At 37.3% G+C, this 25977-nt stretch overlaps 1 protein-coding gene across 2 annotated transcripts; it reads right to left on the reverse strand.

Annotated features, from left to right (window-relative positions):
• Positions 1-18: 18 nt before the first annotated feature.
• colec10 (collectin sub-family member 10 (C-type lectin)) lies at positions 19-17943 on the reverse strand. 2 transcript variants are annotated; one of them, XM_059338299.1, is made up of 8 exons: positions 17727-17943; positions 13862-13933; positions 8651-8722; positions 6739-6792; positions 4200-4295; positions 2846-3057; positions 2129-2306; positions 19-387 (listed from the first exon to the last, which is right to left on the reverse strand). In XM_059338299.1, exons 1-8 carry the CDS (start codon positions 17899-17901, stop codon positions 329-331), a joined length of 918 nt encoding a protein of 305 aa, XP_059194282.1. In that variant the 5' UTR covers positions 17902-17943; the 3' UTR covers positions 19-328. The 2 variants fall into 2 exon arrangements, with proteins under 2 accessions (XP_059194282.1, XP_059194281.1); XM_059338298.1 differs by lacking the exon at positions 19-387 and having other exon boundaries at positions 1718-2306.
• Positions 17944-25977: the final 8034 nt, after the last annotated feature.

Consider the following 25977-nt stretch of genomic DNA (forward strand, 5'->3'; position numbering starts at 1 on the left):
TTTGTTAAGATAACATGAATCCTCTGTATTTGTATAATTGCAATTGTGCATGAATATAAAAGAAGCAGTTTATTTTAACATGTGATTTAATTTGGATAAAAGTGCTATATATAAGTGCACTCCATTTACCATTTACCATTCATTTCTGTGTTCGTATTTGCATCAGGATTGTGGACTGAGGCTTTAAAGATGGCACAGTGACAGGATGGTCAGCAAATCGCTTTGCCTTTACTTCCTTTTTAAAATAACAGGATGTAACCCTGTGTTTATGCTTAAGTGTGGGAATGTGCTGTTGTAAGAAATGTTAATTGTGAAACTTTCCCAAGAATCAAAAGCAGCCATGCAGGTTATTCAGGGCCGATGTGTGGGGCAAAAGTTTCATATTCCCTGCAAATAAAGACAGCACAGTTTTTGTAAAGCCATGTGTTCGTGTTCAGCATCATAACAAACAATAAAAAATAAATGACAGATTTTTCATAATGTCAACTGGACAGCTATTTCATCATGTGACTGGGGGTGACTGTATGTGGGAGGGAGATTTTGACACCTGTCTTGGTTTAAGGACAGTCAGCAATATCAAATGTGAATGGCAGGAAAGTTAGAAAGTTGAAAGTTAGAACTAGTTTTAATTACTTAGAACTACTTATTAGTAGTTCTAGGAAATTAACTCCCACACCTTTTATTGAAAATGCAAAGTCAGGAGACAGTAAAAGCAAAAGAGGAAGGATTTCTTTGGTAGGGGAATAGAGGAAGAGCTTCTAAAAATTAAAAAGTGTTTCCTAATTCTAAAGAAATTTCACCTTACAGATGATACTTAGAACATAGAAATATCCTTGAAATGTAATTTGAGGTGCGATTATTATAAGAAACCAGTAGCTTCAATGCTGTTTGCATTTATGTAGGTGAAAGCCTTCAGTAAGATCACAAGTTCTAAGGTTAGTAAAATTACCATTCAAAAGCAATACAGATCCTGGTTTTTCTTTTTTCTTTTTAAATCTTATTTAAAAAGAAAACTTTTTCTTTTGAAAACATACAAACCTACTCGACCTCAGACCATTCTGCTACCAACTCAAACTGTCTGTATTGATAACTTGAGCCTCTGAGCTGCAACAATCTGCTGATTCACAGTGGAAAAGGGGCGTCCCAAGTGGGTTAGTGATAACTCAAGAGGGGACCTATTGTATGTTTTCAAAAGAAAAAGTTTTCTTTTTAAATCTTATTTAAAAAGAAAACTTTTTCTTTTGAAAACATACAAACCTACTTGACCTCAGACCATTCTGCTACCAACTCAAACTGTATTGATAACTTGAGCCCCTGAGCTGCAACAATCTGCTGATTCACAGTGGAAAAGGGGCGTCCCAAGTGGGTTAGTGATAACTCAAGAGGGGAGCTATTGTATGCAAAAATGTTAGAGAATTGAATATGCTGAAGATTTGCACAAATACAGTCCCCCAAAGGAAAGAAGAACACATGGATTACTGTAGATCAGCAGTTGATCCTGCAGGATCCTGTCTGAGGAAAAGCACTTAAAATGTGTTGCAATTCAGAGTAGCTGCTGATCCCAGGCTTGTCTGTGTTGCTTGTATTTGTGCACATATTGAGCATATCTAGCATAATAGCACGTCTCCCCTCTTTTTATATTTATATTTATAGAAAGTGAATCAAAAACAATATGAGTTGATTAAAAAATGAAATGTTCGATATTTATCAAATGTAGATATTTGCTGGTTAGAAAACAAGAACAAAACAAGCCATTTGAAGATAAATTGCAATGGCCATTTAATATCAATACAATTTTAAATCAAGAAAAAAATGTGCATTTTAATTTACAAACACAAACACGTGGACAAACAAACATGCTACTAATTTGGAAAAGTTTCCTTTTTTTTTTTTTTTTACCAGATACAGCATACAATTAATTATTTATTAAAGAATCTATCCACAATTTATTTAGTAACTTCAGTTATTTTTTATTATGTAAATTGCTAGTTCTTAAGAAGATCTATATGTATACTTCTGCATGCAAATCTGAATGTCTCATTGACTCATGATGATACAGAGGAAGGCGTCCCCCTCCCTCCTCCCGCTCCCCCTCCCCCTCCTCTTCTCCTGTTTTTTGGGAACTCACAGATGAAAAACATGGTGGCTTCACACTCCACACGACTCCATGTCCCAGTGCTGAGCAGCTCCACACAGCTTGTGTTTGTGGTGGGAGATACTCGGGAACTGAGCTCCTCCTCTTGGCTCCAAGCTGCAAAACCCTGCAGAGGACTGGAGTCTGCATAAACATAACTGCTTGTTCCACCCTGATGACAAAAACAGAAATAATTAGAAAGTTATCCATGACAGGGAACACTCGGAAAAAAAGAGTCTTAAGTTTCAGCAGAATTTAGGGTAACGCTTTATATTAAGGTCCTTGTAATAACCATTAATTAACAAGTAATAAGGCCCTTGTAAGTCCTTACAAGATGCTTATTAACATTATTGTGTGTATATAAGCTTATATAAGTGTTAATAATGGCATTACAAACACCCATGACCCACCCATTATGTCTTTGCCATGCCTTTATTAATCTTATTTTGTTTGCTTATTGATATTAAAATATACTTTATTGCTCATCTATTATAAGTTAACTATAAGTTAACTATGCTTTTTGCAACTACCGGATCTAAAGCAAGAACAATGCCTTATTACTTGTTAATTAATGGTTATTAAGGACCTTATTATAAAGCGTTACCGAATTTTGCTCGAGACATTTATCCTTCTTTAGGAAATGGTGACAAAAGTGGACAACAGAACCAAAACTATAGCTGCTGCACTGTGAATCTAATGAGCACTACTTACTGTGTCTGTGCTTTGAGCCTGTACTCCTACATAAACTCGTGTCAGTCCTGCCTGATTGACGTAGTCTGCCATGAGACGGTTGGTGTTGGTGGTTTTTGGCATGGCCAGGGTGCCTCCTCTCAGCTTGCAGTTCATTGAAGCCTCTCTGAACCTTTTGGGCTCCTTCACCAGCAGGTAGTACATCTCTTCTGTCTCCTTCAGCCCCAGGATGACTGTACAGGACACGGTTAGTGTTCAAGGTCTTTAGAAGGGAGGTAATTAACACGTTTTCCATGATAATAATATAATAGAAAATAAAATGAATGAGCTTTAGTTTAGGCACATTTTTCACTTTTCAGGGTAGTTTTTAAAAAAACATATATTTTATTGTATCTACACTGCAAAAAAGCCAACTTGTATTTTTTGGCCTAAAACAGTGATTTAATTTGGTAAAACTTGGAAATATAAATTACTGACATTTAGGGCAATAATGTAAGTTAGCACAACAAAGGAAGCCAGTTGTCTGCTCAAAAACAAGTTGGTGAGTTGTTGTTACTTATATCTTTAAGTTGGGGTTCAAAACAAGGGACAATAGTTCTGCTAACTCTTATTTCTTTTATTGTGAAATTCGGTCATTAGCGAAAGCTAGCGGCTAACTTGCTAACTCAAAATTGTGGTCACAACATTAGCTGACATTTCATAGTGGCGTTACAATCGTGCCAGAGAAATTCAGAGTTGAGCAAACTCAAAAACAAAACTTAAAATATTTAGTTTAATTGTCCAACTTAAAATGTTATCGAAGTTTGTTGCCTTGAAATTTTGAGTTCACCCAACTTCTATTTTTTTTGCAGTGTATATGGCAACTCCACTCTGCTTGTCAGACCAGAAATCATATGGAAAAAAAAGAAAGAACAATGGAGAGGGAAATGCTGTGTTTCACTGTCAAAGTTCATAAAATGACATGCCAGGATTAAGCACAGACATGAGAAAAATAAATACTTTAAGTAATTCTTACAAACAAACAAAAGCCAAACAAGGAATTTGTGTATACAGTTTCCCAGCCAACTTAAGTTTCAACCTAAGATCCAGAAACAGGAAAATACTTTAAACAAACTGATGTCTGATGTTTTACATTTAAAACAACATAAGTAAATATGACATAAAGAATAGGGAATGAAGAACACAGCAAAAGAAAGAAAAAACATCATACTTTTTCTTAGATGGCCTACAAATTAATACATTCAATAATAACTTGATAATGCTCTTCATATTCTATCTGTAGAGCGGTGTTGTGTGTTCACACTGAGGATATTCAGCTGGCTTAATGCCACTAACTTCTGTCTGCTAAACCATAAATATACCACTCATCACTCACCATTCTTCATAAACTTGACAGCATTCCTCAGCTTGCCGACATTGACGTCCAGCTGTCCAACCACCTTCCTGTACCTGCCACAGTCACATGTTGTGCCTGATGGAATTAACACATGAATTAAGTGCATACAGGATTTATAGCACATCATCATTTTACCCATTCATGACTATGACCAAATTGTTCCACAGTATATTAGTGAGACCTTACAGCAGACCAGCTATTCTCAACCTTGGGGTCGGGACCCCAATTGGGGTCGCCAGATGATTTCTGGGGATCGCCAAATCATTTTGGGAGTCAGCATGTGCTAATGTGTTTTAGTCTTTTTGGTCACTTAATGTCTTTTTTTTTGTCATTTTGTGTCTTTTTAGGCCATTTTGTGTCTTTTTTTTGATCATTTTGTTTCTTTTTTTGGTCATTGTGTGTCTTTTTTGGTCATTTTGTGTCTTTTTAGGTCATTTTGTGTCTTTTTTTGATCATTTTGTTTCTTTTTTTGGTCATTGTGTGTCTTTTTTGGTCATTTTGTGTCTTTTTTTGATCATTTTGTAGTTAATTTGTGTCTATTTTGGTCATTTTGTTTCCTTTTTTGGTCATTGTGTGTATTTTTTGGTCATTTTGTGTCTTTTTTTGGTCATTTTGTGTCTTTTTTGGTCATTTTGTTTCTTTTTTTGATCATTTTGTTTCTTTTTTTGGTCATTTTGTGTCTGTTTTTGATCATTTTGTGGTCAATTTGTGTCTTTTTTGGTCATTTTGTTTCCTTTTTTTGGTCATTTTGTTTCTTTTTTGGGTGATCTGAACTGTGCGTGTGAGATTGTGTTCAGTGAGCTGGGGTCACGGACAACATGCATGTTAAATTGGGGGTCGCGACTCAAAAAGGTTGAGAACCACTGCAGTAGAGCATGACACATTGTGCTTTCTTTATTGTCTGATTTGATTTGTCTTTTAGGAACCTACAGGGCTGCAAGTTAAACCCATAACCACGTGCAATAAGGTCATTCCACTGCTTGACCTTTAAAAAACTCTTTGTTGGCTTTGTCTGAATTCTCTACGGGGAACTACTGTATTAATAAAATGTGATACAAAACAAATCTGAAAGTCAGCACTTTAAACTCATAGTCATCATTTTATTTTGAATCATGTGTGCTGGAGTAGATGGCCAAAACAATTACTGGTAAACATATCAGGTCCTAATATCCTTTGACAGCTGAACTCTGTTTACTGCTGATCTACTGTATATCTATTTTCTTATCCTGCTGTATCTTATTTTATCTTATTTGTATTTTTATTTCCATTTCCCTGTTTTAATTGACTGTTTTTACTGTTTTTAATTGTGTCTTGCTGTTTTTAATGTTTATGTAAAGCACTTTGAATTACCTTGTGTTGAATTGTGCTATACAAATAAACTTGCCTTGCCTTGCCTTGCCTATATCTGCAGCAGGGAACAACCCCAAGTATTGTATCCAGAGTCATTTTATAGCAACCTTTTTCTTTATTGCAGTAAGTGACAACAAATATATTATTTGCTCAACTCTCCAGTTTAAATCCATGTTGTCATGGAACCTATTTTCTCAATCCCACTCCCTATGTTTCTGAGAGGAGGGGACACATTCCTCCAGTTTATCTGATCAACATTTATATTTTAATGCCTGATCACTTATGTTTGTGCTCACAGGTTTTCTATGGGGGGAATTTAATTCTCTGCCCAGTTTGACCTTTTAACCCTTTGATGCACAACATGGGTCTAAAGTGACGCGACAGAGTTTTTATGTTCGATATCGTTGCAATAATTCATCATTCAGTATTCCAGGTTTTCCTCAATTAGTTTGTTTTTGATCATCATACATCCTAATTTTTATGTTTTCCTTTATTCATTTTGAATAGAAACCCTTTGTCTGTCACTTCTCTTCTAATACACAACATGGGTCAAAAAGGAGCCATATACATTTTTAGCTAAGTAGCTTGTTAAGCTAACTTCTTGGCTAAGTATTTAGCTAAGTAGCTTGCTAAGCTAACTACTTAGCTAACTTCTTGGCTAAGTAGTTAGCTTAGCAAGCTACTTAGCCAGGTAGTTAGCTATGTAATAATACAAAAACTTTTTTTCTTCATAAATTATGAGAAGCAAAATGAGAATAATGATCTGTGTTTAACAAAAACAAGATATTTAAAGAATACTTAGAATATTCAATCATAAAATAAGTTGATATCAAAAGATAGAGCACAGAGACACACAGCAAGGAATAAATAACAGGGGAAATAAATGCGGGTCATTTTTGACCCATGTCGTGCATCAAAGGGTTAAGAAAGAGTGCACTTCCCCTTTAAAATGTCTTTGTGGGTAATTTTATCTGCTGAGATGTAAATCAAACCAAAGAAGGGAATGTTTATATGTTTATCAACTTCACTAACAATAATTATGTTTTGATTATGCTTTTTGAGAGTGTTTATTTGATTTAATATTCCTAATTTATATTAATAAAACATCAACAGGAGCATAATGGAGGCTATTGTAGCATTTATGATGGCAATGTGTGACTTTTCTCACCTGGTTTCCCTTTTAAACCAGACGGCCCCTCCAAACCTGCATCACCGTCGTCACCTACAGAGCAATAAAAATCACATATGGGACAATTTTTTAGAATTCTGCCGTCTGCAATCCCGGCAAATTGGCAACTCACTTTCTTGTTTTTAATAACTTAAAATATAGATATATAATACAGTAATATCACAGAACATTTGCTACTGTTTCAACATACTACTGTTTTTGTTGTTGTTGTTTTATGTAGTTACATCAGATGGCCACTAGATGGCGGTATCATACATGAAACATTTTTTATATGGTTGCATACAGGTGCTGTTTTATTCAAGTCAACCCAGATTTGATAGTTCTAGAAATACCTAAATTTGACTTTTTTATTTTATTTTTATCACTTCTACTATTTTTCATCAATATGACTTTTTTTCTTTTTAATCTAAAGATGTTGTTAAATTGTTGCTGTTGTGTGTAAATGTAACCCAGAGTAAGTATATACTTAAACTTGAGCTTTACTGAGGAAATAAACTGACAGTTGCAGATTTTGGGGAAGTGGGCTGCAGTACAAACATGACAATAATAGGCTGGTTTTGAATGAGGGCATATTGTACCTGTATAATCTGATCAGGCTGAGTGGCGTCTGCGGAGTAAACAGTTACAGTTTGAGCACCAATAAAGTGCAAAGTCAACATTTCTGTCTTCAGAAGTATTATCCTATTGCCAGTATAGAAGCTCCATGGTTTATTGTGATAAAATGCTAGCAGATAGGCAGTACAGTGTCATATCTGGGGGCCTAGAGTTCAGTTCACCCAGTAACAGTCGTGCTGCAGTAGGATGGTTGGTTTCCCACATGAATTCACTAATTCACACATAGTTTTATAGCTTGCGATAGTTCTTTTGGCCAAGCAAAATGTAAGCCCTGTGTAGCATGTATCATAATAATCTTATACAGTAACTCTGTTATTGTAAATGGACATAGAAACCAAACCTATTTCTGTGAATGAGCCTGTAACATGAAACTTAAGTAAAAGAGTAGCTGAATTTTGACTCTGCCAAAGCCAACGTTGCCCTAAAAATGTGTTTTGTTTCTCTCTCTAGGTGTTTTATGAGCTACAGGCGCTCAGGATCAAGGAGAATCCAAACCTGTGACATCACTGTTTTGCCTGAGATGGCTGATGCACAGCAACTTTCCTGTAAGTGTATTAAACATAATGAATACTGAGAAAAGTTAATGCTTAGAAAGGCAGGGGAACATGACTGCTCATAAAAATAAAAATAAAGAAGAAGAAATTGTTCAGCCACCCTGGGCAAAGCAAGCGGATGACATCATATTGTAGGATTATGTTTTCTTCTATCTTTGGATGTGCACATTTAAAACATAAAAGAAATGGGAAAAATTCCTCCTTGTGTGTATTGGTCTTGGGACTAATTAAGTTTTCTGATTTGTGTATATATGTCCGTTCCACTTATTTTAATGTTTTGATGTGTATGGAGCTGCAGTCCAAGCTGTGGAGGAGTTCAGGAAACTATATTTCATCTTTTAGGCAATTATAAAGTCATTAAAATCCTGTAGAAACCTCAGCTACATATTTGCCATTTTTGTAGCCCGTTGTTGACAACTAAAGGCAGGTTGAAAAAGTCTCATGGCACTGGGACAAGGACAGATTTATACACTTGACGGATATAAAGTCCATCAATCTTTATCTAATTTTGTAAAAATGTTTTTTCCACAGGACACTGAGTACAGGAGGTTTTCCATCGTATGCACTCTTCGGTTTGATTTATTGTGTACGATCTATTTGACCAGATGCTAATGCATCCATAAGATCTGTGTTCACACCTGATTATGGGGTTAACATTGAGAAAGAGCAAATGATAGAGAAGAAAAGACAAAGAATTCCTGGAAATTATGTTTTTGTTTTACCTTTGCCTCCAATAGGCCCCATCTTTCCTGTGTGGCCCACTTCTCCTCTAAGCCCCAACTCTCCTGACACCCCTGGGAAAGAAAGAGAGAAAGAGAGATCATAAGAAGAGGGGAAGAGTATATGGCGAGGATTCAAGGCTCTCAGTTTTACTTTCCAACACAGAACACACAGGAAAAAGGTAGTACACATAATGTGTGACATTTTCCAGAACCTCATGGTTTTTTCTGAAGTCAATATGCTAAATATCACTGTAAAATCACTTAGATCCCTTATTTTTATACATACATTATATAATTTAGGCTTGTCATATTCATACATGCCTGTTTTTTTATGGCTTTCATTATTTCTCTTTTGTTTTTTTTATTATTTTGTTCTCAAGCCTAATCAATATAATTGCATGCTCCCAGAGAGCATGACGCCCTGAGGCTTTCTTCCAACAATCCCTGCATAGTTTGGTTCCTAAATTGATGCTGTTATTGCTATTATTACAATGCCAGTAAATAAATTAGAGTCAAAAATGCTGATTTATTTGTTGGGCTAGCTAAATACCAAAGTATTTGTGTTTAGAGGCCGTGGGTAGAGTGAGAGAGAGAAAAAGTCCAAATTGTTGCAGAGTTCAGCTTTTAAATATAAACCAAATATATGCACATTTATTTTTTTAGGGTGCTTTAGTTTGGTGTTAGAAGAGATAGCGAGAAGATGCATGATGTTGAACGTAACAGTGAAAGTGTGGGAAGACAGAGAACATCAGAGAGAGAGAGGTGTGTGTGTGTGTGTGTGTGTGTTCATGTGTGTCTCTATGGGAAAACTGCAGAGCAGACTGAGGCTTTCTGCCAGCCCTTGAATGAGTATTTCCTCAGGAAACTATTCGACTGGAAATTGATGGCGTTTGAAATACTAAGTGGCACATTAGAGCGGCCTATTGCTATTAGAGGGATTCGCTACACACACATACATTCACATACGCATGTTGGTTTTTTTACTTGATGATTTGTGAGAAGTGTTGGCTGACGGTGTGAGGTCTTATGGATTGCGTGAGGTCTAGAAAACTCTCTATAGCTCTGGATTATGGGAAATTTCATAATTTCACTGTACGCATTTTCTATGTAATTTCCAGTGTGCATGTCTGAAAGATTGCTTTGACAGCAGTGTCCTGAGGACTGATTGTAAACCATGATTATAGGTGTTCGTTTTTTCTGCTTTATGAAGAAATTCTATTGGTCTCTTGTTGTTCCTTGTGTGTCTATAAAAGTTGATTAATGTTGTTGTAGCAGTACTTATGCTTGCCAGTTAAACCGTCTATCTAAAAGTCCAGATAACAGTCCTCCCTATCACTACAGTCGCTCTTTATAATGGCCAACCCCTCCAACCGGTTTAACGTCTGGATTCTCCAGCTGCTGGAGGAGAAAGTGGGTGAAGGCCACATTTTTCATTCTAATCATAAAGACAACCACAAGCTATTTTTATTAAGCAAATATAACATACTAGATGAACAAAAATACAAGATTAAAATGCTAAGCAGACTTGAGATTAGATCTTTAATTAAACATTGTTTGCTTAAACATAATGAGCAAATATGAATACTGGTATTTCTGCTTGTCAGAGCACAGTGGACAGAGAAAAGAGAGCTCACATGAAATAAAGGCCTTAAACCAGATTTTCCATTTGTTGCACATGTTCATTGCTGTCCCAACAGGTGTTACATAAGGTAAGGAAAACCCTTACCCTAACCCTAACACCAGCAGTTTTACAGTAAGTAAAGCACAATTAACAAATGTATAAATCCAGCACCCAGTTTGTTGACGTTAATAAGCTTGGACCAACAAATAGGTTTTGTTGCCCACCAGAGCATTCACAGTCATGTATTCCCTTTTAACATTCCAAAACTTAGCAACTGCTTCCTGTAAAACGGCCTAACTTAAGACAGGGAATACATGCGTCATCTGTTGAGCTGTTGACATAGTGCAGCTACAAAGAACCTGCGTTCATTCCTGCAGTGAGCATACAAACAGAAAAACCATAATGAGCAGGTTTGCTATACTGTTGAAAAATATCCTCAAAGTTGAAAAGTTGAAAAAGGTTCACATATATATATACTTTCTTTCTCATTACACTTTTTTTTGAAAAGGACTCAAGCAGTCCTGGCATGTGTCTCACACACAGTCTGATGATAGAAGTGTGTGTCTGTTGTAGGAGAGTGTGTGCATGCATGTATGTGTGTGTGAAGTTACTGAATGAAACAAACATCTGCAGAGAGCAATAGGGCAGCCCACCGCAGCCAGACAGTGTGTGTGTGCAAAATTATGCATTGTATGTTTGTATATGTACATTTTGTGCCTTGCGTGCATATAGTGCATTGTATGTCTTCCTCTGTGTGTGTGTGTGTGTGTGTGTGTGTGTGTGTGTGCGCAGACATCTGTGTATAGCATACGGCTGATTGGTTGGACAGCAAGTCTACCAGCCCATTTGGAACACATATGGGGAAGCGGGACGCCACTGCTTTCCTCAGCAGCAATTAACACGTCTGCTTCCTCCATAGACACACAGCAGTTCAGGTCTGTCTGTCTGTCTGTCTGTCTGTCTGTCTGTCTGTCTGTCTGTCTGCCACACAGCAAAGGAAAGCAAGCTGTCTCAAGCAGGAAAAAGCAAAATCTGCTGCCAAGGCAAAGTCACGAAGCACAGGCTGTCAGGAAGCTCACAGTTTGTTTGTCCAGGTTACAGCAGCAATGTAAATTGTATTTTTTAGTTTTTTAGATGGGTGAAGTAAGACTTTATGCTCCTGTGTGATCATTAGTGACGTGAGTGAAATCCCATCCTTTATTTTTTTTGCTGTTTTTATTCCACTTTCAGCTGTCTTCAGCCCTTATTATCAACCTGGTCTCACAGGAATCCGTGGAATAGCCACGGAATCACTCAAATTTCCACGAAACTGACACGGATTTCGCTACAATACAAGTTAATGACAGTCATATCCCGTGGCTATTCCAACATGCAAAGTGATTATGTACATTCACTGAGTGAATATTTAGACAATAAAACATATATTTTTCTCACTAGAAATGTGATCAAAATCCAATTTTATGCAGAAACTAAGTCAAAATATTGTTTTTTGTTTACTAAAAACGAGAGAACTGTCCGCCATGTTTTTTGTTCTGACCGCCAGGACCTTGAAAGTCACTTGACTTGGAACAAACCAATAGGAAAAAATATCCATGGAATAGCAACGGGATATGACTGTCATTAACTTGCATTGTAGTGAAATCCGTGTCAGTTTTACAGAAATTTGAGTGAATCCGTGGCTATTCCACAGATTCCTGTGAGACCAGGTTCCTTATTATATACATGTTGCAAGCATGCTAATGAAGAATGCATCTCAAGTGGCTCTAAAGTGGCTAGACTAGGGCTATTTATGTGCAGTGTGGAAAATAAACTAAACACTCGACTACTGAAGTATTTTCCACAGAGGACATTTTGACATGTCACACTAGGAAAAGCACTAGTGTAAATAATACAATTAATTCCACTTAGCTATACAGCACACTCATGGTGTACTGGGACACTTAAATAAAACAAAGCCAACATTATTTCCAAGAGTAACACCTGTGTTTTGCCCATTATAAAAATGCTTGCTATTAGGTGAGGTAATTTCACCACATCTCAGAACGAATTATCTTTTTTAGGGTTATCTGAATAATGGTGCTGCAACCATTGTTCTTTGTTCTGAGCTTTGTAAAGTTTGGTAGGATACAACCAGCGATCAGCAAAATCCAACAATATATGGTTACCTGTAGCTGGCATTTGTCACTGTATGTCAGGGGTGTCAAACTCTGGCCCGCGGGCCAAATTTGGCCCGCAGTGTAATTTTATTTGGCCCGCGAGGCAATACCAAATTATTATATTATTGTACTATAAAAGCTGACCCCCCGGTATTATACGGCGCATTTACCGCTAATACTAGATTTATTATTGTTATTTTATTTTTAAATGTATCAAGCTGTTGAAAAACTTTATTTTGATATTCAAATCAGAAGGATGCAAATAGAAAAGAGGCATGCGATTTTTATTTAATTTTTATTTAATAAATTAATCACATTGATGTGTTTTTTATTTGAAATTTGATTTTGCATGTCTGCACTATTTAGTTATATATTGTATGTTTAGAAGCGTTGCTGGCTCCATATTTAATGTTAAAGCAAAACATGTTTGGTATATATTAAAAGGTTTATTTGTTCAATGTTGGCCCGCGATTTTATTCAAGTTTCAAATTTTGGCCCATTGTGTATTTGAGTTTGACACCCCTGCTGTATGTGAACCAGATTCTACAGTGATTCACTAGTGACTCCAGTCAGGGTGGGTGCCATTAAAACAGATCTGGAGTGACTGTGATTATGCTAATATTTATATACTGCATCATCTTCAACCGCAGTCTGATAACAAACCAAACGTTATTTTATTGGAACTATAATGTTGGGCTTAAAGGGGAATGGCAACGTTTTGACAGAAAACACTTTTTTCAGGCTTTGGGGATTAAAAAAAAAAAAAAAAGGTGTGGCACTTGAGTCAGCACCAGTTGGGGCTAAAGACTACAAGTTTGAAAATTTAGAAAAAATCTGAGGAGGTAGACTTCAAAAGAAATGGACTTACCAGACAAGTGTGAAGGAAATTTTGCACTTCCTGTCATGGTGGTACAAGAAGTAGGCGGCGACCTACTTGATATTCAAGACACAAGGCCTTGTGGGAACGCACTAGGGCCTGAACTCTGATAGCACCATGATTGAGGGGAACATGTAGATCAGGGGGCTCTGTCCTGATGTGTTGTATAGAGGGGAAGATAGGGCCACATTGAGGCTTACTGAAGAATCAATGCTGGAAACTACAACATATATAAGTTGTGCGGTGTATGGGACTTTGTTGTACTGTAAAAGAGCCATTCGGGATTGTGCGGTGTATGGAACACGAATGTGCTAATAAAACTTGCTGAACAGAGTATTGAGTGCTTTGTGTTTGGCCAACTCACCCATTAACTTAGTGCAATTTTCCAAAATTGCCACGACACCACCAATATCTATTTCCAGCCCCCTTTAAATGGAAAAAATGCACACTTCTGTATGACAAAGAATTAGCTAGCTAGTGCGTTGCACGGGGAAAATTTGTTTTAAGTGGTTGTATGGGTTTGACTTGTTGATTATAGATGGGTGGATGCTTGATACCTGGATGTCCTGGTGGTCCATTCTTTCCCAGTTTCCCCAGATCTCCCTCGTCTCCAGTGTCACCTTGGTCTCCTGAATAGAAAAGAGGGTAAAGATTATGAAACTGATAAGCATAAGGAGGGTGTTTGGTGTACACTTCTGTTGAGAAGAGGGATACAATCTGCATATTCCCACACACTGCTAATATGGATGAAATATTGAAGCCATCACAGGATGATAATACATTATGAAAACTTCCAGTTGGCCAAGAACCACTGCAGCACAGCACAAGAGTGAGTTAGTGTTTGTGTACGAGAGTCAGTGCAAGCCCAGTTGTGGGTTTGAGTGCACGTCCTACTGTAAGGTTAAGTTTGAATCAACCGTGGATGTTTATAAGAGTTGCTTGACTCTTCGTATTCCATTTTAATCTATGCTCATCCAAGCCAGTATCATTTTCAAAAGCACTTACTCATTTTAAGTATTAGTGACACCACACAGTTTTGGTCAAATGAGATGTAGGAGAAATATCACTGTTGGGTCCAATACTCAAAGAGCCCTTGGCAAGATATCTTGAGAGGTTTCAGAGTGTCTATTAGAGCTGTAATTTTGCCCCAGTTGTTGATGCCAACAGCACTTTATATCTTGTTAAGTGCCGGCCTTGAAATGAAGGATTGTAGCAAATCCCCTCTTTTAGACTGGAGGAGTACTTAGGAAAATTGATTAATGAAATCTGCAGGCTTGCACTCATTTTCAAGTAACCTAAATCATTGCAATTTCAAGTGTTTCTGTCTGCATAAAAATATGCATTTCCTATTGGTGGATAACTGAACTTAAACCATGTATGGTAAAATTACCAACATCAATCAATCAAATCAAATCAAAATTACTTTATTCATCCCCGAGGGGAAATTCAGTTAGTCTGGTAGAATCTCTTGAAGAATGAGACAGCGTGATGGCTGTAGGAGCAAATAATAATACTAATAATAATAATAGGAGCGAAGGATCTTTTGAATCTCTCCGTCCTGCAACGGAACACAATCTCACAGTTCAGATCATACAAACTCAGTTGATATGACGAATTTTGGACAAATAATGAAGCAGACAACAACTAAAACATCTCTCTGGCCAAAATGACTAAAAAATTAAGCAAAAAAGCACTCAAATTGACCACAAAATGACAACGAATGACCACAAAAAGACACAAATTGACCAAAAAGACACAAAATGACCAAAAAAGACACAAAATGACAAAAAAAGACACAAAATGACCAAAAAGACTTAAACACATTAACACATGAACACTTTTACACAGTGGAGACAGAGCTGACTTCTAAAATGATTTGACGACCCCCAGAAATCATCTCTTGACCCCAATTGGGGTCCTGACCCCAAGGTTGAGAATAGCTGCTTTAGACCAGTCTGTCCAACCGCCTTCATCTCTGTGTGTGATGCTGCCTCCCCAGCAGACTGCAGCATAAAACAGCACACTACCACCACAGACTGATAAAACATCTGCAGCATCTTACTACAGATGTTTAGAGATCTGAGCTTCAAGAAGAAAAAGAGGCTCTGCCCCTTTTTGTAGAGAGCGTCAGTGTTTAGGGACCAGTCCAATCCCTGGACGACATTGCCAGCTCCGATGTCTTTCCAGAGCGAGGAAGATCGCCTGTGACCACCTCCACCCAGGCCACCACCTGCTCAGCCTGCCGACCTCAGGGAGGAGCTACAGAAGCCTTAAATGCAGAACTAGCAGGATGAAAAACAGCTTCTTTCCCTGGGCTGTCACAACTCTCAACACCCACACAGGATAAATTAATTAAAAGGTGGAATAAAACGGACATGTGCAATACAGTCGATATGTGCAAAACATAGGCCTTCTATCTACCTCATCTATAAATTATAGCATTCTCAGTAGCCATTTATTTATTTTTATACTTATTTATGTATTACATCACATGTACTTGTTCTTGTTTTTGTCCTTGTTTAGCTCGGTATTTCTTAAATGTTTTTACTCATGTTGTTTTGTTGTTTTGTTTTGTGTTATGATTGTCATAACTATGCACCTTATGCAGTGGCACTTTCAATTTCGTTGTATAGTGAACTATATAATGACAATAAAGACTAAAGGCTTTTATCAGATCCCTATATTCCGATTCCTTTTGGTCAAAAATGTCAAATCACATAGAGATTTTTCATGTCAAAAATATTCTGGCAATTATTTAAAGGGAAAGTTTAGATTTTATGAAAGTGGACTTGTGTAACGTACTTATCAATAGTCCGTGTATTATCTACCATAAAGGACAGTTAACAGGACCCCAGTTCGGAAGAGTCTCGACATAGAATCTAAGCAATATACTGCCGTTGTAGTAAACATTACTTTATGTGACATAAGTGAAAAAATTCAAACTGGGTGTTTTTCACATTCTTATGTCTCAATAAAAAAAAATGTTGCCGGTAAAAATTCTGAAGTCAAAGTACCAGTAAGAGCAATAAAAGTATGTTTGTGGGAAAAAAGTTAAAATAAATAAGTGTGGGCATTTTTCAGGGGTATGAAACGCAGAAAAATGCACGTCCAACACCCACTCAAATACACGGACGTGAGAAAACACACACTCAGAGACTGACTCTGTGGTCAGCAGTATATCTGGGATGAGTCTTGTCCAAATAATCAGTTCAGTTTAGTGGTAGCTGTATAAATAAACGCGGTCACAATGGGACTTTCTTACTAGTACAGAACATTCAGTGGAAAACTGACAAAATGTACACTCATTTCTTGTGAGTGTATATGATGTCTATAGCCTTTTGTCCTTTTTACACTGATTATACATATGTTGTGCTTTTTCACTTGACATATTCAGCTTCCGTTTCAATATATGACATTCTGAAGTTTCATCTCGCTAACTTACTTTAAAAGCAGAACTAAAAAACATGTTTTCAGTGGCGCGAACAGAGCTGAAAAACTGTTCCTTAGCTTAAGCGTGTGTTTTATTAGGTCTGTCTGTCTGTCTGTCAGCAGGGGAACAAGCTACTGGATGTCATAAAATGAAAAGCACACACAGGGAGGCATTCCCTCCAAAAGACTATGGGGTAGCAGACTGTTAGCTAATAAACTACAGGACATTACATGCTTTCTACCTTTATCATCAGCACTGTAAACCCTGGAGCACATTTAGGGTGTTTCCTCAGACTTTTCCATTTGGCACAAATAAGCGTATTGACATTTACATTGTAAGGACATTTAGTTAACACTCCTATGCATTTACTATAAAGTATACTATAATATAAAACATTATTGTTATTGCATCACACAGTTTTTGTTTGTTTAACTTGATCTTTCACTTCCACTCAGGTGCTTCAGTGATATCAAGTTTATTTGGATAGCACATTTCATCTGGCACGAAAATGAATATATATATATATATATATATATATATATATATATATATATATATAAATATTTACAAGAATATATATATTTTCAAGGGAATATTACTAAAGATTCTTAAATAAAAGTTTACCACATTAAATCCAACTAAAAGCTTGCGAAAAAACTGCACTTTTTTTGGTCTTCTTTTTAAAAGAAGACACTGTCGAAGTTCATGTGGTTCAAAATTCCAGAGAGAAGCAGGACCATAAACAGTACAGTTAAAACTCCAACAAACACACATTTACTTTTGTTACTTTTAACAACGTTACATAGTCATAGACACATACTCTAACCCTTTAACTTTGATCAACGACCCAAATATCAGCTTTTTCCTGACTTTTGTTGCCATTTGGACAAGCCATCAGCAATTAACTTGTCTACAGTTTTAAATATGTTCCCGAAGGGAGCTTAAGTCAGGAATAGACACACACACACACACACACACACACACACACTTACCTTTAGCTCCAGGTAGTAGGGTATTGGTGCAGATCTCTGTAGAGGGAGAGATGTAATTGAACACAGCTGCAAACACACAGAGCTCCAACATTCCCATCATCTCCCAATCATCACGGACCACTGAAGAAGATCTTGGTTTGTAGATTTGGAGTGTCGACTGTGTAAAGTATCTCATGTGCCAGTTTGCACCGACTGACCAGAGGATCAGTGCAGCACTAATGAGCAAACATCCTGCAGAGGGTCAGAGCAGAGCACACACACACATACTTGTTTATAGAGTCTTATCAGTTACTGTCATAATGTCAAACAACACTTAACAGAGTACTGCATTCCTCTATGTCTTGCCTCTTGGAATGTGAAAGTGTTTGTAACTACAAGTGCAGTTTTTAACATAATTAATAAACACAATACTGGGAGATCATTGTAAGAATAGCAGTAGGGCTAGAATTAATACAATGACGTGTAAATATTTATTTTATGTTTAATTGTATTATATTATTTTCAAGTAAAACAGTACTTTGTCTTTTAGGAAGCAGGGTCCAAAACCACTTCTCTATTCTGCTACCACTCTTGATATCGCCAATTAATATGAGCATTTCAAAATATGTCGTATTTGCACTAAATAGTGACCTCAAATATTCTCACAGTGGGGTGAAAAAACTGTCCCTAGCATGTTCACATTGTGAAATTGCACTCAAAATGATGATGATGATTCACAAATATCAGAAATCTCAGGGTACTGTTTACTCAGACCATTGTCTTGAATCTTCGTACAGATAACACAACTTTAGACCTTCAAATTAGGTAAAATGCATACGCTAAAAATTTATTTTGTGTGCATATGAGGCACCAATCGGCCAATTTATGCATGGAGTTGTTGGCGCACTCTATCGGCCGTACACTGTAAGACTTTGCTGTAAATTTACAGTCAAATTCTAACAGTAACTTGCTGTATTATGATTGTACAGTATATTGCTGTGAAAACAATGCATTGTGGGAGTTATCATGATTGCTCAGGCATTCCAACGATCAAAATTATTATTTTTTTTTCAGGAATTTACTGTTTTCAGCTGAGCATGTCAGGAAAATAAAGTCATTATTTTCAAAAAGAAGTTTTATTTTATTTCTTTTATGTTTCGGCTGAAATAATCACAATGTGTTGTTTTTCCAGTAATCCTTATATAGAGTATAAATGGATTAGTTGTAACATAATTTAGAGTTAAACATTTAAATGTCACGCTTTTTTTTTTCTTCGTTACGAGACAGTTTGTCAGTAAACGGACCTGTATTTCTATAATACATACATTTTACAGTAACTTGCTGGCGAAACTGCTGCCAGTATTTAACTGTAATTTAACAGTAAAAAGTTTTACAGTGTAGTTATTATGAATGGAGGTAGATGGGTCAAACAAACCCCAGCCTTTTCACCCAAGTGTTCATTTTAAAAGTAAATGATGTGATTCAAATACAACTTCTGTGCATCACATTTTTACATAACTGCATCACTTCTGGTTGTCCTCGTAGCTACTTCACTTCCAGCATTTCCATGCATTTATTTACTTTTAAAATTGTATTTTATAACGCCTAACAAGGACGTTTTTTTTAACCTTAGAAAAGGGTTTTGTAGAATAAATTCAATGAAACTGCAGCCTTTTCTTTTTTTAAAACTGCATACCTTAAGTTGTCCTGTAACCAGTAGGGTTGCTATTTTTTTAGAAATGCTGTTGTGCATATCATTTGCACACAAAATTGGATTTCCATATATATTGCACGTAATTTGAAAGTGTAAAGTTGTTTTTTTTTGTATGCAGGCTGGTAAAGACCAGGTTTGGCTTACTGTATACAAAGCTATAGACACTAAATCAGTTAACAAAATAGAGAAAAATCTGATTTTCTACATTATTAAGACGCACAGAAACTATTTTCCTTCTACAGGTTAATAGTCCAATTGAAACAAGTAAGTTCTAAAAGTGCAACTTGCATTACTGAAGATATTACAGCACATATAGTACGAATTCTTTGATTGATCAACTAAAAAATAATGTAAATATTTGGATTAAATTAGAGCACACGGTATGTTACAGTAAACATGCCTGAGTCAGAAGTGACTAGAGATCTTATCAACAACAAGGGAGTAGCACCTCTGGGCCTGCACATTTTTCCCTCTCTTCTCTCCTTCTTTTACTCTTCCTCCCACCCTTCAGACCACAAACCATTTAGTGGGAGAGGTTAACGCTCGCACAGAAACAAACACACAGATGTATATTACGTAAATGCACACATACACAAACCCACAAACACATAAGACAGCCAAAGTGTCCATGCACAAAAACAAAAACGCATGCACACACACACACAGACACACAGATTCTTGCATAATTGCATCCTCTGGTTTGTCACTATGTGATGAACAACATACAGGGATTAGAGGGTTTGGAGGCCTTAAAGGGACAGAGACAAAGGAGGGAGGGTGGGTGGCAGAAAATGAAGAAAGAGACATAAAAGAGGTTATTCTAATGAATGAGACATAATTAAAGAAGAAGACACATAGACAAGAGACAGAGCAAAAGAACAAAGAAGGATAGACCGTAAAAAACAAAGAAAGTTTGGTCAGAGCCACATGTCTTGGCACAAAGAGGACTTTCCTTATTCAAGAGTTCCTGGGACGTCTGAAGCTCTCCATCAGTAAGGCAAGTCATCAGGGGCGTTAGTGCACTCTCTTCTTTGAAGTCCAGGGAGGGGCTAATGTTATCAAGACTATTAATTGAAAGTGAAAAAAAAACAGGAAGATTCATCTTCATCAGACATGTGCTATTGTTCCCTGAGGGACTGTGTTGGCTATTCATCACGTTGAAAAGCAGAGTTAAATGGTTCATTGCTTTTATTGTGGTTGGCCTCTTATCATGTTATTTGTATTTACAGAGAAGAATCTTTTGAATACACCCAGTATTGGCTGGGACATTACAACACATTTTTCTGCTTACAGTCAAGTTACAACTTATTTCAACTGTTGCAAATGCTGCGCTCTTCAAAGAAAATAGTATCGGCCTGTTATACAGTTGGAGTCATAGTCATTAATCAGATTTTGCTGCTGATTGTAATGTTTGTTTTTTTTGGGTTATCTTTGAAAAACATATAAAACCACACACACACACACAAACACACACACACACACACACACACACACACACACACACACACACACAGACTCCTCACACACTTGATATCTGTGAGTCTGACAGAAGTTTTTATTGGCTTCTCCCACTGTTTGCTCCGAGCTTCGAAGTCTATATCATTGCTGCTAAGGAATTTGTTGATGTTGAGAGCTGTGTATTTTGGTACAAGAGCTCTTTTATGGTCCTGGCTTTTGGTATCGCTGACAATAACTGGCTGGCTGGTGCAGCTGGTTTAATTGCAGTTCAAAAGAAACAACCAGTTACATCAGCACACATTTGTGTGGCCAGCATTGTAAAATTAAAGTCATATGTGGTGGCTAACATTGACAGACATAGCCATTAACACTAGCATGGGAATATTTATTGCTTCACTGACTTAATAAGATAAAAAGGGTAAGAAATGTTGCAGTTTGGATAGACAATGCTGGTGAGAGTGAACAAAAACACTAAATTTGTGGGCCAGAATAACAAAACAATGAGCTTCATGACGTTAAAATGTTATGTAGATCTCAAGGGAACTGTATATCTGGGTGATCTGCACTGCAAAAAAAGAAAAATTGGGTGAACTCAAAAATTTCCAAGGCAACAAACTTCGATAAAATTTTAAGTTGGACAATTAAACTAAATATTTTAAGTTTTGTTTTTGAGTTTGCTCAACTCTGAATTTCTCTGGCACGATTGTAACGCCGCTATGAATGTTAGCTAATGTTGTGACCACAATTTGGAGTTAGCATTGATACGCTAATGGCTACTCTTGTAGCTGTAACAAGCAGCGCCGCTAGCATCAGTTAGCCGCTAGCATCAGTTAATCAGTTCAAATAAGAGTTAGCAGAACTATTGTCTCTTGTTGTGAACCCCAACTTAAAGATATAAGTAACAACAACTCACAAACTTGTTGTTGAGCAGACAACTGGCTTCCTTTGTTGTGCTAATTTACATTATTGCCCTAAATGTCAATAATTTATATTTCCAAATTTTACCAAATTAAATCACTGTTTTAGGCCAAAAAATACAAGTTGGCTTTTTTGCAGTGTGTGTGTTCATCACTATAAAGTACACTTTTACCATACAACTGACTGTGAGCCATTGATAATATTAAAATCGTTAATTGGTAAAGACAATGGAATTATGCAAAATATTCTATAGGTATTATAATAGTATTACTTTTGTAATATTGACTTTCTATTCACATACATTATGAATAATCACATGTATAAATAACTATTGTACAATATCCAAATTGTCCTGCCCTTAAGTTAATATCAAATAATAACAGTATTTCAGCTGTGAACCTAATCATGAATGACTAATTGAGACAGTAAGAAACTCTACAATCTTCAATCTATGTCATTTAGCAGACGCTTTTATACAAAGCAACACACATTTAAAAGATAATACAACACAAGCAAGGATGAAGTTGGACTAAGCATGGACTAAGTTGAGTCCTGTTAGGATGCAAGTGCTTTAGGATCAGAGCCGGCCCAAGCCTCCATGGGGCCCTAAGCAAAATTCAATTTTGGGGCCAATAATATTGATTGTTGATCATTCACACCTACTACAAACTCATTGCAGCTCTGGCAGTGTTGTTAACATTATACTATTGTCAGCCTGATATGTCTTGGGGGTGGCCCAGTTAATTACATAAATAATACCAATGCAATAATGATACAAATAATACCAATGAATGAATGGTGTCCAGGGTGTCACATGTGTTTTTTAATCTAAAAATGTATCACATTCAACTATAGAGTGACTTGGGGTTGATTTACACAATAATCCAAATGGTAAAGCATTGTTTTGACTGTAAAAGTGTCATCTGGTTTATCATTTTTTGCAAACATTCTTTTTTCTTGGCGTTATTGACATAAAATTGTATTTGTGTACAATAATATATCTTTGGGCCCCGTGTAAATATTTTTTATTTTTTATCTATTCATTGGCGTAGGAGCCAGAGGCCTTTCACTCGAAGAGCATAGTGGGTGGGAGGGTTTGTGGACCTGAACAAGGGAGTTCAGATATGTGGGAGCTGTACCAGCTGCTGTTTTGTAAGCAAGAGACAAGGTTTTGAATGTGATGCGGGCTGCGATCCGGATCCAGTGCAGAGAGATGAGAAGCTGAGTGACATGTGCCTTCTTGGGCTGTTTAAAGACTGTGTTCTGGATCATCTGCAGAGGTTTAGTGGTGCATGCAGGCATTCCTGCCAGTAGAGAGTTGCAGTAATCTAAGCGTGATGTCGCGAGAGCCTGTACCAGGAGTTGTGTGGATTGCTCGGTCAGGTAGGGTCTGATCTTCCTGTTGTTGTATCTGGCGAATCGATTGAGGACACATGAATCTTGAAGGTCAGTTCTGGTCATCAATCATGACGTCCAAGTTCCGTGCAGAGCTTGTGGGCACGAGTTGCATGGTTCCAAGCTGAACATTGATATAGAGCTGAGCGGGCCGGGATGACTAGACGTTCAGTCTTAGAGAGGTTGAGCTGAAGGTGGTGATATCAGCAAGGCAGTCGGAGATACGGGCTGAGACTGTGAGGTCAGTAGGTGGTAAGGATAGGAACAGCTGGGTATCATCGGCGTAACACTAGTCTGAGAAGCCATGATTGCGCCAAGTGAAGTGGTGTAAATTGAGAAGAGAAGGGGGCCTAGCACTTACCCTTGAGGCACCCCACAGGATAGGTTAAGTAGTTTGGACACTTACCTCTTCCAGAAAACTTCTCCTTGAAGAAAATCTCCCTGAGAAAGGACTCGAACTATCAGAGGGCCAAACCCGAGATACCCAGCTCAACGAGTGTAGAGAGGAGGATTTGGTGGTTAGTGTTGAAGGCTACAGATAGGTCCACTAGCAATAGAGCTGATGATTGACCTGGTGCTCTAGCCAGGCGCAGTGATTCTGTTACAGACAGGAGAGCAGTAGTTATTATATCACAGAAGTCACACACAGAAACACACACAGAAGTCGTCTTTCTCACACAGGACATGAACAGCTGTCTTCTTGGTGAAAGTCAGTCATCTCACCACCAGTCGTCCTCCGATTGTTGACTTTATCGCTTCTTATACTATATAACCTGTGTTCATGAGCACTCGCTCTGAAGAAACAGTTGAAAACCCTCTGTGTCTCCTACAGACGCTGAAAAGTGCCTGGTGCGTCGGTCCCAGGCGGTATGAGAATGATCTATATATAGTTGACAGTGTGTTTGTGTGTGTGTGTGTGTGTGTGTGTGTGTGTCTGTGTGTGTGTGTGTGTGCACTATAGCAAATTAATCATCCTTTCAGTTTATGCAGACTTTCTCTGGAACATTGTTTCAGTCGAGGTCTGGGAACATGCAACATTCCTACGCACAGACAAACACACAAACACACACAGACATATGGACAACCCTGCTGTCCTGAAAGCTAATTGTTAACATGTGGTTTCAATTGCATTCTCTAATTAAGAATGTGATTCACACTCCTGGATTGAGGGTTGACTCCATAGTGGTAACCACACCACAAAACAGCCTTGTTCTGTCTGCTGCTTAAAACCCCATTTACAACACTGAAAGTACCATTTGTAGCATAAACTCCCCACATGTGTGTCAGTGACAAATCAGTCAACAGCAACTTCAGCAAATAAAATGTTTACCTAACCTCTGCCCTGAACCACATTAATTGACTCTTGAGCTGTGGAAGTGACTCCGCTGCCTGTGTTCCTGGTATTAACCGGAGACAAAGGCCTTTCCTGGGAAACGCAGAGAGGCGCCGAATTTGTGTTGACAACCAAAGTCACTTGCTATGTGATGTGTCTCTTTGTTTTTATGATTTCACTTTTCTGGGGAAGTGAGTCAGATGACTTTCACCATCATTGAATAATCCTCACCGGGAATCAATTAAACTCATGTTTCAGGCATGTTTGTTTCAGCGCATAATCTTCTGTGTGCCCTTACAACTTCCAGAGCAGTCAGCCATGAGCTCTGGTGGTCTTGGTAATCAGTAGTGCTGACTCTAAAAATCCTCAAATGAGAACTTTAATTGATCCAAAACATAATAAAACACTGACAAGTATATTGACAGCAAAATACTGGAATAGTATTGAAAATTAAATTATAGTTGACTATGGTTATAAGTCATGCTACGTAATGTGGTTTACACATGGTTTTTCTTGACTCTGTAATAGATTTCCTTGAAACAAAAGTGCAAATTAATTTCCTTACAAGCCAAGGACCTGAAGGATAAAGGTGTTGCTTACCCAGTTATGTTTCTTAGCAGTTTGAAATAATCCACACTGCAAAAAAGCCAACTTGTATTTTTTGGCCTAAAACAGTGATTTAATTTGGTAAAACTTGGAAATATAAATTACTGACATTTAGGGCAATAATGTAAGTTAGCACAACAAAGGAAGCCAGTTGTCTGCTCAAAAACAAGTTGGTGAGTTGTTGTTACTTATATCTTTAAGTTGGGGTTCACAACAAGGGACAATAGTTCTGCTAACTCTTATTTCTTTGTTGTGAAATTTGGTCATTAGCGAAAGCTAGCGGCTAACTGTTGCTAGCGGCTAACTGATGCTAGCGGCTAACTGATGCTAGCGGCGCTGCTTGTTACAGCTACAAGAGTAGCCATTAGCGTATCAATGCTAACTCAAAATTGTGGTCGCAACATTAGCTGACATTTCATAGCGGCGTTACAATCGTGCCAGAGAAAATCAGAGTTGTGCAAACTCAAAAACAAAACTTAAAATATTTAGTTTAATTGTCCAACTTAAAATTTTATCGAAGTTTGTTGCCTTGAAATTTTGAGTTCACCCAACTTTTCTTTTATTGCAGTACAGACATTAATGCAATTGGGCAGGGATGGATTATGTTGACTATGTTTCATTGCCTGATAAAAGAAGCATCTTTCTCTGAAATAGATTTATAATGTTACACATTTGAGATAATTTTACGTCCGAGTACTTGAATAAACCACATTTCAAGCATATATGGTAAATGTATGGATTCAAAGTAGATACAAGGGTCATAGTCTTCAAAGATATCTGCATCCCATGTAGGGAAGGCTGACGCACCAAACACCCATATTTTACTAACCAATCATGGAAAGACCCTC

The sequence above is a fragment of the Centropristis striata genome, chromosome 8, assembly GCF_030273125.1.
Source record: "Centropristis striata isolate RG_2023a ecotype Rhode Island chromosome 8, C.striata_1.0, whole genome shotgun sequence".
Classification (NCBI taxonomy): Eukaryota; Metazoa; Chordata; class Actinopteri; order Perciformes; family Serranidae; genus Centropristis; species Centropristis striata.

Bases quoted from the DNA above. Each gene is read 5' to 3' on its own strand.
- colec10 (XM_059338298.1), bottom strand. From the start codon at position 17,901: ATGAGATACTTTACACAGTCGACACTCCAAATCTACAAACCAAGATCT. The intron at 13,934-17,726 runs GTAAGTGTGTGT...TTTTCTATTCAG, and splicing joins CCTACTACCTGGAGCTAAAG to GAGACCAAGGTGACACTGGA. The intron at 4,296-6,738 runs GTGAGAAAAGTC...TAATTCCATCAG, and splicing joins TGGTTTAAAAGGGAAACCAG to GCACAACATGTGACTGTGGC.